Source organism: Carassius auratus, chromosome 26 (genome assembly GCF_003368295.1).
Source record: "Carassius auratus strain Wakin chromosome 26, ASM336829v1, whole genome shotgun sequence".
NCBI classification, from domain to species: Eukaryota; Metazoa; Chordata; class Actinopteri; order Cypriniformes; family Cyprinidae; genus Carassius; species Carassius auratus.
The window spans coordinates 13,284,503-13,295,981 of record NC_039268.1 but is presented as its reverse complement, the minus strand read 5'-3'; the positions used below and the strand labels follow the sequence as shown (position 1 = coordinate 13,295,981).

At 36.8% G+C, this 11,479-nt stretch overlaps 2 protein-coding genes across 3 annotated transcripts; both read right to left on the bottom strand.

The window, feature by feature from the left end:
- Nucleotides 1–298: 298 nt before the first annotated feature.
- Nucleotides 299–8,311, bottom strand: cars2 (cysteinyl-tRNA synthetase 2, mitochondrial). Of its 2 annotated transcripts, none has more exons than XM_026204324.1 (15): nt 7,805–8,311; nt 7,670–7,720; nt 7,303–7,420; nt 7,102–7,170; nt 6,912–7,017; nt 6,718–6,798; nt 4,900–5,029; nt 3,950–4,083; nt 3,747–3,814; nt 3,587–3,653; nt 3,337–3,475; nt 2,917–3,040; nt 2,696–2,791; nt 1,134–1,358; nt 299–820 (listed from the first exon to the last, which is right to left on the bottom strand). In XM_026204324.1, exons 1-15 carry the CDS (start codon nt 8,047–8,049, stop codon nt 761–763), a joined length of 1,713 nt encoding a protein of 570 aa, XP_026060109.1. In that variant the 5' UTR covers nt 8,050–8,311; the 3' UTR covers nt 299–760. The 2 variants fall into 2 exon arrangements, with proteins under 2 accessions (XP_026060109.1, XP_026060108.1); XM_026204323.1 differs by having other exon boundaries at nt 7,102–7,173; nt 7,805–8,310.
- Nucleotides 8,312–8,865: 554 nt separating this feature from the next.
- On the bottom strand, nt 8,866–11,412 carry LOC113044373 (ubiquitin-conjugating enzyme E2 A-like). The gene is made up of 6 exons (XM_026204325.1): nt 11,241–11,412; nt 10,882–10,962; nt 10,681–10,706; nt 10,501–10,590; nt 9,581–9,669; nt 8,866–9,494 (listed from the first exon to the last, which is right to left on the bottom strand). The coding sequence occupies exons 1-6, from the start codon at nt 11,282–11,284 to the stop codon at nt 9,366–9,368; spliced, it is 459 nt and encodes a 152-aa protein (XP_026060110.1). The 5' UTR covers nt 11,285–11,412; the 3' UTR covers nt 8,866–9,365.
- Between the last annotated feature and the right edge of the window lie 67 nt (nt 11,413–11,479).

Sequence of the window (11,479 nt, the reverse complement as noted above, 5' to 3'; positions counted from 1 at the left end):
TTATAAATCAATCTTTACTCTTCCTATCCTATTTATGTTTGTTTCATATAGGAATGTAAGTTACAAGACAATATCTACTTAACAGACCTTTAATTTCCACCAATTCATAATGAATATTGACACTTTTTTTTTATATATATACTGACATATTTTATCTTTATTCTTCCCCATTTAAAGAAAAAACATTTGACAGAGGTATTTAGGGAGCCTCTTCATAATGCCTTAAGATATCAAAGGACAAATCTTCCCAGAAAACCCAGAAATCATGTTGTGAACAGAAACAGAAACTGCACACAAGTTTTCAAAGAAACAACATAAAATAAAATGTATAATTTTGCTCCAACTTGTAACTTTGCTATGGTTAGCATACCATATTCCATTATGATCATCATCAGACATTGGAGGTCCATAACAATCCTTGACTTAAGTCATTTCTCTATCAGAACACTTGAGAAATCTCCTTTAGTTTGTCCCAATGTCCTCTACTTAGACAAATATCATACAAAAGGTTAAGCATTTAGCTAAGAACAGATTTATTTTATTAACAATTACAATCATTATCATGAGACACAAGATGTGGTTATGATTTCTAGTGGTGTTACAGCTTTAGTTGCATTACAGAACTAATAATTTTTTGGAAGGCTTTTCAGTAAAATTAATTTCTTTAAATAGAAGAAAAACTTTACAAAGAGTCACCACTGAAATGCTACAAATAACTTGTTTTCTAACAGATAACGTTAGGTCCCACTTCAGTCAGTGGTTAATTATTCCCCGTCTCTCCTCTTCTTGTTATTTCCCATGTGGAGTTTGTACCTCGATCCTGAAAACAAAAATCCAAATTTAGCAATGTAAACCACAGCAAGTCTTGCAGTGTGCTTTCTCAGAAGGCGCTGGATGGTCTTACAAGAGTTCAAGGGTTTAATAAAGAAAATGCAGAGGAAAATTAGCATTATATGAATAAACAAATATTTGGTGACTTCTAAGAAATCTCAGAAAGTGTAATTACTTTGTAATTATGCCTTTGGGTTTTTGAAAATCAAAAGATATTTCTAAAGTGTACCATGCTTAAATAATAACCATGAATTTTCCTTTAAACACTCTTCTACATTTAGTGTAATAGGATGAAGTCTTACCTTAATGTGGACTCCAAGAGGTGCTAGATTATTCCTCAAGGTATCACAGGCCTTCAGCAAGGGCACTCTGTCTAACCGTGGATGCCTTTTCTGAATTTCAGATCCAGTGTGGGGTTCTTGTGGAGCTTGATCTTCCACAGAAAGAGCGAATTTACGAACCTCACTCCGAAAATGCACCAACTCCTCTACCACATTATTGAAAACTCCAGAGGAATCATGGTCTTCCTAAGGGACACGGAGTACAAAAGAATAAAACTGTTGCAGTGATTTAATTCTATGAGGAAAAAGGATGTCAATGCCTACAAGAAAGAACATTTTTTGGTAATTTTGTTCTTGAGATTTACACATATACAAGGTTACTCTACAATAAAAACTCAAAACTAACTCCCCAGTTTAAAATATGAATTATTTTTATACCCTTTATACCAATGAGTCTCATATTTACATGTTTTTACTGTTAGTTATGATGGAAGGTAATTGTGAAATTACATAAATTGTGTTGCAATAAGAGGATCATTGCAACGTTTGCTCAGTAGACATGACTGTGTTTGGTTAATAGCTTCCTATTGGCTAATCCTTGTTGATCCTGGAACAACATAATCAACCAATCAGAATCGAGGGATACGTTTTCAAGAAATTAAGTTTTAGGCTTACACAGTCAGGGTTAAATGCTTCTACATCCTTGTTATTCACTTATCAATTCCCTCTGATTTTAGGAATAAATTATGCATATGATTAGGTTTAGGGGTAGGGCTGGATTAAGTCTATATTTCTGGACTGTAATGGCGACCATGTTTACCATATTTGATGTGTTCTATGTATGTGCTTTGATCAGTGGTTGTGTGTGAATAAAAACCTGTATTTAAATCTGTTCATATAAATTATATAAAGCGATTGTGTCATTCCATAGGTCTCGACTCAATTTTATTACTTTTATAATTTCTTTATGTAATTTTTAAGTTAAAAATGTTTGGTTGCATAGACTTTCATGAAGACTTCTCAAGAATGAGAGAATATTAAAATTATAGCACATTAAATCTTGGTGGCATTTTTGCCCCAAGTGCCCATTAATTTCCGACCCTGATGTATTTCCTATATCTGTACATTACAGAAATTATTGAGATGATTCGAGGACCCCCTCCCCCCGATCTCTCTCCCACTTTGCTTCCTGTCGGCTCTGATCTGTGCAAAATTTGGCAAAATGGCAAAAAAAAAACAAAACGATCTTTTAAAACAAAACAAAAAAATTATTCATTTTTGAAAACCAAAGAATCTCGCAATCAAGAATATCTATTACCTACTGAATATAAATGGTAGAATTTATTTTGTTCCTTCCATCTATTCATCTATCCTTAAAGCTGCTTTGTGAAAGTTCTGTGCCACAGAGTGAAATTGCTAATAATGACCATTTCACAATGAGTTGAGAAAATTAGCCTCATGCACTGTTTGTTCAAGCGGGCAGTCCTGCTTCTGTATATCACTGAACATTAAATTACACTAGGATTAGGTGAAGTATTTTAACATAAAAATACATACATTAGTTTTAATGTTTGATCTTTTACCTTTATGTCCAATAGATCAACTCCAAAAACTCCCATGATCTCCCTGACATAGGACAACATGGCTCCAAAAACAGCAGGACTCCTCGGCCCATCAACCTTCAAACACATTTTTTTTTCATCTCTGACTTATAAATATAAATCTAAAACATATAATTAAAGATGTACAATTTTGTACAATGACAAAGAATTTGAGGCCTCAGTGACCAACCCTATGATGTTACCTTAGCAGTAGGCTGAAGCTGACAGTTGCCATGGTGAATGAGGCTCATAATGGCATCCACAGTTTTCGGGGTGTCAAAATCATCAGCGAGTGCTTTCCGAACACTGGACTGTGTAGCAGCCAACCTTGACCAAACAAAGACAGAGGAGACAAAAAGAAGTTGGAGACATTTTCCTCATCAGCTCTTCTAGGCTACATCCACACAGTCAAATTTTTGGGAATTTTAAACATATTTATTAAGAGGAATGTTTTATCCCAGCAGACACAAGCTTACAGCTCAATTTTATTTTTCAATGAGTATGAGGCACTTACAGACCACAAAACTGGATTTCAATCCTTTGCATGAGACACAGCTCATATATCAGTCTCTGCACTCTACCTTCAAAGCATATATTAGATCATGAGTGTGATCGGTCTTTACCTCTCCCAGAGAAGTCCCTCCTCTATAGGCTGGCACTGTAAGTGGCCCTGCATGTAGGCCTGTGCATTGTGGCAGAAGGCAGAGATGGTGGAGAGGGTAGATCGGGCTTCATTCATGCTTGCATCACTATAGTCGATAGCTGGAAGGTTTAAAAGACCCACAGAAAATGTAAAATATCTGGCCTTATTTGCTGCAAAACAGCAGGAGTATTACTTTCAGGAGTCCCTTTCAGCATGTAACACACACATACCTGATCTGTATCGGGTCAGAAGGCAGAAAACTCGAAACTCATTTGCAGTGTAAGATGTCAGAAAATCCTAGATTATGAAGAGAGTTAGATTTCAAACAACTGTGATGTATTAATAATATGACACATAATTACGCACTTATATATCAGTATAGCTTGTTACCTTTATAGTTACATAATTCTTCAAGGATTTTGACATCTTCTCTACGTGTCCTTTCAAATGAAGGTGCCCTTGAAAACAACGTTTTTATTACATTTTCTTCCAAGTCAGCAACAATAAAACTAAATCTGCACAGATCCTGTTACAGTGTGCAATCTATAATTTTACAACTAATACTACTTAAACCAGAAGACTAAGGGCATTACCGGAGTGCAGGAAGTAGTTCCCCCATTGTTCACACTGATGATACGCCTCAGACTGGGCAATCTCATTCTCATGATGGGGGAAGGCAAGGTCAATTCCTCCAGAGTGGATGTCCAACTGACTTCCAAAAACTGAACTGCAGATAAGAGCAAACAAGTGTTTATGCATATTACAATTTCATCATATGATTCTTTTTCATATTTTCTATGATGGCGTAAGATTGTATAATACATTCTAATGTGGTATGATAAATGTACATTTCTGTTGTCTTTAATAAATGGGCAACACTGCTACATCTGTTGTCCATCCCTAGACATTCATTCCTCATCCATAAAGAGGGGCTTGTCACTTCTTTATTTTCTCTTTTATACCTACAACTGATTACATGCCTGCTGCCACAAAGGCCAATTTCAAAGTTCCCATGAATTTACATGGATATGTGAAGACATTAATAACGCTTCTCTTGTAAACAACTTTAAGCATTTCAGTAATAAAAGTCTCTAATATTGACAATGCATGCACCACGAAGCGCAACAGTTATTGGCATGGCATTAATCAAGAAGGTTTTACAAATCCACTTTTGGATTGAGCCAGCGGTGTATTAAGCAATTAAACTGAAATAAACTACCTCATCATCTTTGATGTAAAAAAAAAAACAGTAAGTCTTACTAACAGACATTCTAGATTTGGACAGCAATAAAAATCACTGAAACATAAATAATTACCATTGAAACAGGGTTTAAAGACCTACTGAAAACTGCCTTAACTTATAATGGGGTAAACCTCCATTATGTTGTGATTCTGTATGAACAGTGGATACATTTCTTTAAGCTACTGCCTTAAACTGTGTATACACAGAATAAATGTAACACTGACATCCATTCAAAATCAGACATCAAAGCAATGCATAAATACCATCATACAGTGATATTTGGTTTGACAGAGTAAAAACCTAGCAATTGTAGAACATTCAATGTGCCAGCCAGGTCTTCCTTGTCCCCAAGGTGATTCCCAATGAGGTTCATGTGGTTTGGATGCTTTCCACAGAGCAAAATCCCTTGGATCTCTTTTATCCTGAGCCCCTAAAATACAAGAAACTGTTAGTTACTCAACTTTATTAAGGTCAGCTTCGAATACATTTTAATTATGAAAAATGTACTTCTCTTAACTACAGACAAAAATTTTAACCGTAATATGATTTTAGTTCACTATTCAAGTCAGCCCAATAAATATATAATATATACATATATACATATATATATGTGCAGTTGAAAAATCTGTGCTTAAAGGGGGGGAGAAATGCTATTTCATGCATACTGAGTTTTTTACACTGTTAAAGAGTTGGATTCCCATGCTAAACATGGACAAAGTATCAAAAATTAAGTTGTACGTTTGAAGGAGTATTTCTGTTCCAAAAATACTCCTTCCGGTTTGTCATAAGTTTCGTAAAGTTTTTTTCGAGTATGGCTCTGTGTGACGTTAGATGGAGCGGAATTTCCTTATATGGGTCCTGAGGACACTTCTGCCGGAAGAGCGCGCGCTCCCGTATAGCAGAGCACTGAGAGCAGAGGCATTCACTGATCAGAGCGAGAGCGTCGCGAAATGTCACAAAAGAAGTGTATTTTTGGTTGCCAGGGCAAGACAACCCTGCACAGATTACCAAAAAAAAAAACAGCATTAAGGGACCAGTGGATGGAGTTTATTTTTACAGAGCATCAACGGAGTTGTGCAAGTGTGTTTGTTCCCTGCATTTCGAAGATGCTTGTTTTACAAACAAGGCACAGTTTGACCACGGATTTGCGTATCGTTTATTTCTTAAGGATGATGCAATCCCAACGAAAAAGGGTCACGATTGTGTGTTGGAACCGCAGGCGGTGAGTAAAACTGCTTCAAATATTTCTGCCTCCTTGTTAGTGCATCCGCCTCCCATGCCGAGACCCGGGTTCGAGCCCCGCTCAGAGCGATTCGTTGCTGCTGCTGCTCTCGTTCAGTTTCAGCCTCGGGATCTGATTCTGGATCATAAATAAACGGCTGAATCTGACTGTTAGCCATGGTTTGTTTTGGATGTTTTTTTCCCCACGGTAATGTCACAGCTTCCAAACGCTTTCAACGCAAAAGCCTACTGGCGCTCGAGATTATTTAGCTCTGCCCACACGTCACGCCTCCAGCCGGTCGTGTTTTTCTGGAAAAAATCGGTACAGAATATCTTTCTCTTATGAATATAATAAAAATAAAGACTTTTTGGAGTTATGAAGGATGCAGTACTACTCTATAGGTACTCAAGATTAACAGGATATTGAGTGAAAACGAGCATTTTACCCCCCCATACCCCCCCCCCCTCATAGGGGTGCTCCGATCACGATCGGCCGATCGTTAATGCACATCTCGTCAGTAAAGCCGGTTTTCTAATCAGCTGTTAATTCCATCAGGTGCGTGATTTCACATAGAGCAGCTGTTACTACACGGAGTCGTTGTTAATAGAGAAGATGGGCCAATAAACGCTGAAAATTAACGTGATTTGCGCATCTTCTCTATTAACAACGGCTCTGTGTAGTAACAGCTGCTCTATGTGAAATCACGCACCTGATGGAATTAACAGCTGATTAGAAAACCGGCTTTACTGACGAGATGCACATAACGATCGGCCGATCGTGATCAGAGCACCTCTACCCCCCACCCCCCCTCCCCTTTTAAAGACTGAGGAAACTAGTAACATATACTGTTATTGATGATGGAGATCTCCAAGGAAAGCAAAATATCATAAACATACCCAGCTCCCCAACAATCCCTCCAAGGTTCACAAGCTTGCCATAGCGGTCACCAATCGACTGAGTGTCAAAGTAGACATTGCCTGGACCAACAAATAATACTGGATAGTCAGTTTCATCTTCTATTCACTGGTGGGGAAAACAATTAAACAAGAAAGCCTTGACCTTTAAGTGTCAACAAAACAGAGAGTGGCACCTTGACTTGTGACGTAGGCATGTCCATTTCCAATAATACGCTTTATAAAAGCTACAATCTGGGGTATGTTGTCTGTCACCCTCATGTATACAGCTGGAGGAAGAACCTGAACAAATGAACAAAGATCAGTCAAATAGGTCTAAATATTTTAGACAAGATAAATCCCAAACCAACAAAAGTGGTGATTTACCCGCAGTGCTTGCATGTCCCTCTTAAACTCTTCCTCATGCATTCTTGCTAAGACAGTGGGCGAGATGTTCTGCTGCAAAATATATCAAATAAAAACGGTCTTAAATGTCTTAAAATTGCTACATTTTTCCATCCACATAAATGACTTGATCTTGATCTAAAACAGAAGTTAAACAATATATTATTATCAGTTGACACTTACCTCAAGGCTTCTTTGTATTATTTTATCATCAATGTCAGTGATGACCATGACGTGGATTACATTAATTTCAAAAATTCTGGACAAGATCCTTTGCAGAATGTCAAATCTGACATATGAGCTGCATGCAAGGAAGAAAAAAAATGGGATGAATAAGTAAAAAATTTTATATAATCTAATAACAGGTACTTTATTTGGAATCTGATTGCAAAATCAAGATTACATTTACAAAAAAAAAAGTCTAAACCTACCACCTAAAATTAAAATGGAAAATATTAATTAAAAACATTTCAATAATACTAAAATAACACTACAACAAACTGTGCTTCTTTTAATGTTCTGCATCTAGTTATCAAGCAGAAAAACTTACCACGCATGACCGAGATGGGCATGGTCATAAACAGTAGGTCCACAGCTATACCTGGAAGTAACAGAACAGCGTGTATAACGTTAATGTAAATGTAAGAACATCTCAATTGACGTTATGGAGCAACATGTGCCTTACCAGGTAGCAATTCTTTCTTGTGCCAAAACCAGAGGTTCTTTCTGCTTGGTGAGACTGTTATAAGTCTTCACACCAGTGTCAAACCCCGCTGGTTTTATCCACCTTCTCTCCGCTCTGCTGCATATATTACAACTGGACAGCAATGATGCTTTTGTAACACCATTATGAATCCAATGACCGATTCTAAAGCCAGAATTAGGCAATCTTACATTTGCAATCAATGCTAAAGGAAGCCTCATTTTCATCTTACTGCATTTGGTGGTTATAGCAGTAATAAAGATGTTGCATAACCTTGACGATCAATAACTCTATAGATTTGAGCGCTTTCCGATTTGGATTAATGACGTGTAGATTTATCCATCTGTTCACAGTCTAACATGTGTCTACACGATCTGTTTCTTTTCAGTGTCATCACACGGAAAGCTCCTCGTAAGAGTCTCAAGACTGTCACTGTCACATCTCTCTCGGCTGTTTTGCAGTGGGTTCTTCTTCTACTATTACTTGTTTAATGACAACCCACTCTTTAGGAGCACTTTCGCCATCTACCGTGCTGAGCGGCGAACTGTACATGTGCTCAAAAGGTTAAAAAGCAAAAAAGGAGAGGGCATATAAGAGGTAGCCCATATTGGCTGACCTCAAACATGTGGATGATCATGTGGATTTATGCTTTGTTTTCCGTCTCATCTGGGGACTCGTTTCATATGATCACTAATGAAGAACCATCTAAGTACTTGAACTTGAAATTATTTTCTATTGTTTTGTTTACACAGTATATAAATTAAATGGATTTTTCATGTGAATTGGATGTTTAGTAATGTGATACATTGTATTGTTTATGTGAATTAGCTTTCATTGTCAAGTCATGCATGTAGCTAATGTATGGGTGTATCTTATTATAAAAACCTTTAAATAAATGTGCTTGAAAAATGTACTGCTCTTTAGACATTTGACAAAATGTTTTTTTCTTTTGTGGTTAAAATTATAATTCTTGTTTTAATAAAATGTTTTTTTTTCATGACTATATTAAAACAAATAAACAAAAAGACAAGATTATACTCAGATCCTGTACACAAAATTCTAAGTGTATTAATATTATATAGTTCACAAGGCAATCAATAACACATGGAATGGGAAAAAAAACCACACTTTCAGGCATGTAACAGAACACGCACACAAAAACAGCATAACAGGATCATCAGCTCCAATTGGGACTTAGATAGTTCAAGGATGGCAAGGATGGCAGGCCGGCACCTTGTCCATTCAGTTCTGCTTTGGAGGGAACAAAATGGCCCTTGGATATATCATCATATAGTCCAGGTTTCTGGGCTGACACCACGTCTGTCACTTTTTGAACAGAAAATGACCAGGTGATATTGGCTGAGCACAAGTCCTCCAAGGGAAAATGGACAGATTTTGATTAAAGTGCACTAGAACAGTATGAGAGTGGTGTGTGAGACAGAGAGGGGAGAAAGAAAAAAAAAATAGAGAAAAAACTTTCTCACAATACACTCAACTAAACTAAACTATAATCACACAAAGTTCTGTGCTCTGCAGTGTCTGGTCAGCTGTCCCTCCAGCTCTGCTCAACAATAGCGGACACACGCTTCTCATACTCCCGTTTGTTCTCCTGGTAAAGTTGAGCTGCTTGGCTGTTAGCAGGACTGTTAGGGTTTGGTTCATCAAGCAAAGACTTGGAAAAACCAACAGAAAAACAAGCTGGTCAAGCTTTTTTCTGATTTACTTTTATACTTATAATGGTAAAAAGCAATATTTTACCTGGATTGAGGTAAGAATTGATGACACATCATAAGTTGGACTCCAACGATTTTGTAGGATGTCAAGACATATACTTCCATCTGCATATACTATAACATAATTGAAAGAGAAAGGTGTTTAATGGACTTTAATTAATGGACTAGTTCCCCCAAAAATGAATATTTGCTTAAAATACATTATTTTGTTTCTTAATAGGAACACATTTGGAGAAATTTAATTTGACATCACCTTCTCTCCCATGGATCCTCTGCAGTGAATGGGTGCCATCAGAATGAGAGTCAAAACAGTTCATAAAAATATAATCCACATGACTCCAATCTATCAGTTAATGGCTTATGAAGCAAACAGCAAGTCCATAATTCATACTTATGTTTACTCTAGTGAAAAAGTCCATCCCCTGTTGTCGTTTCATATCAAAATCCACCAACATGTTTATATAGAACAGTTTTTTTCTTGACAAATGTACTTGATCTGTGCATATTTCTCTCCTGATTCAGACGAGACAACTTTTTCACTGGAGGAAGCCATATTATCGATAAAGGACTTATATTTTGGACAGAAGCAAAGGTTTGAAGGTAAAACAACTTTATGATGGATTTGTTTCTTACAAACACACAACTATTCACTTCAAACGAAAAGACAAAAGTAATTTATGGACTGGACTCCTTGTGGAGTGTGTCTGAACCATCCATTCACTGCAGAGGATCCACCTGGTTAGCAAGTGATGTAATGCTAAATTTCTCCAAATCGGTTACTTGAAGAAACAAATTAAACTACATCTTGGATGGCTTGAGGGCAAGTACATTTTCAGAAAACATTCATTTTGGAGTGAACTATTCCCTTAAGCCACGTCAATAATGCCACATTAATGATTGTGAATGACACATGACAACATACAAAAAAAAAAAAAAAAAAGTTACCATTAGGATGAAACATTTTTGAGATGAATCTGACTGTGGGTGGTTTGTTCGGGTATTCTTCTGTAAATTCTACAGTCAATTTGAATGTACCTATAACAAACAGGTTTAAAGCATGAATACAAAATACATGTCTTAAATTACTAGATCATATGGACCTGGAGAAGTAATGTTTATATTTACCATCTTCAAAGGGAGTTCCTTCTGGCCTGTGAAAACGAATAAAAAAGTAGTCACATTTTGAGAACCACATTAATGCCACCACGTCACCTTGTGCTTTTAGTTTCAGTGCTTGAAAACACACTGGCAGACTAGTCAAGACTAGTACCAAAAGAAGCTAAACTTGGTTTAGTCCACAGCACAAACCTGCTCACAAGTACTTACCCAAATATCACTGCATTCCATACCATGATATTGTTTTCTGACGGAGCACCGCTAACACCGGCTGGAGGATCCTCTTGAAGTCTGGTGTGTTTATTTAAAAACAAATAAGGGAGCCAGATGAGATTTAGAAAGGTCAAAATAAACAAAACAAATAACTTTTTCTTTTAAAATACAATTAACAGATCTGCAGTTTAGCTCAAATGAAAACTGGCCGATACGACATCAGACATTTTTTTTTTTTTACATTTCCTGCAGTCAAAATAGTTCCCTTCTAAATGTTTCTTAACGTTCAGGTCTTTTTAAGGTACATCCGGGCTCAGTAAACAACAGCTCCTCATATTTTCTTTTTCATGATTCACCTTTTAAAATCCCTCATCAGTCGCCTTCGTGCTGGAGTAGACATTGCTAAAACTGTACAAGTGTCAGATATAAATTTGTACAATGTACAATGATATGTGCCCTTTCCCTTCTCTCAAAAGAACCTCGACTCGAAATTTGCTTTTCGGCTCTGCTTGGAGGATTTCAACACGGAATACAGACGATACCACTGTCATACTTGTGGGGGTGGAAAATTATTTACCATATTTGGAACTAAGTT

Coding starts and splice junctions, on each gene's coding strand:
- cars2 (XM_026204323.1), bottom strand. CDS start 8,049: ATGAAAATGAGGCTTCCTTTAGCATTGATTGCAAATGTAAGATTGCCT. Junction 7,721..7,804: donor CAAGAAAGAATTGCTACCTG/GTAAGGCACATG, acceptor TGTTACTTCCAG/GTATAGCTGTGGACCTACTG. Junction 4,084..4,899: donor GAATGTTCTACAATTGCTAG/GTTTTTACTCTG, acceptor TCTTATCTGCAG/TTCAGTTTTTGGAAGTCAGT.
- LOC113044373 (XM_026204325.1), bottom strand. CDS start 11,284: ATGTCTACTCCAGCACGAAGGCGACTGATGAGGGATTTTAAAAG. Junction 10,707..10,881: donor TGGAATGCAGTGATATTTGG/GTAAGTACTTGT, acceptor TCGTTTTCACAG/GCCAGAAGGAACTCCCTTTG. Junction 9,670..10,500: donor AAAAATGTTTCATCCTAATG/GTAACTTTTTTT, acceptor ATTATGTTATAG/TATATGCAGATGGAAGTATA.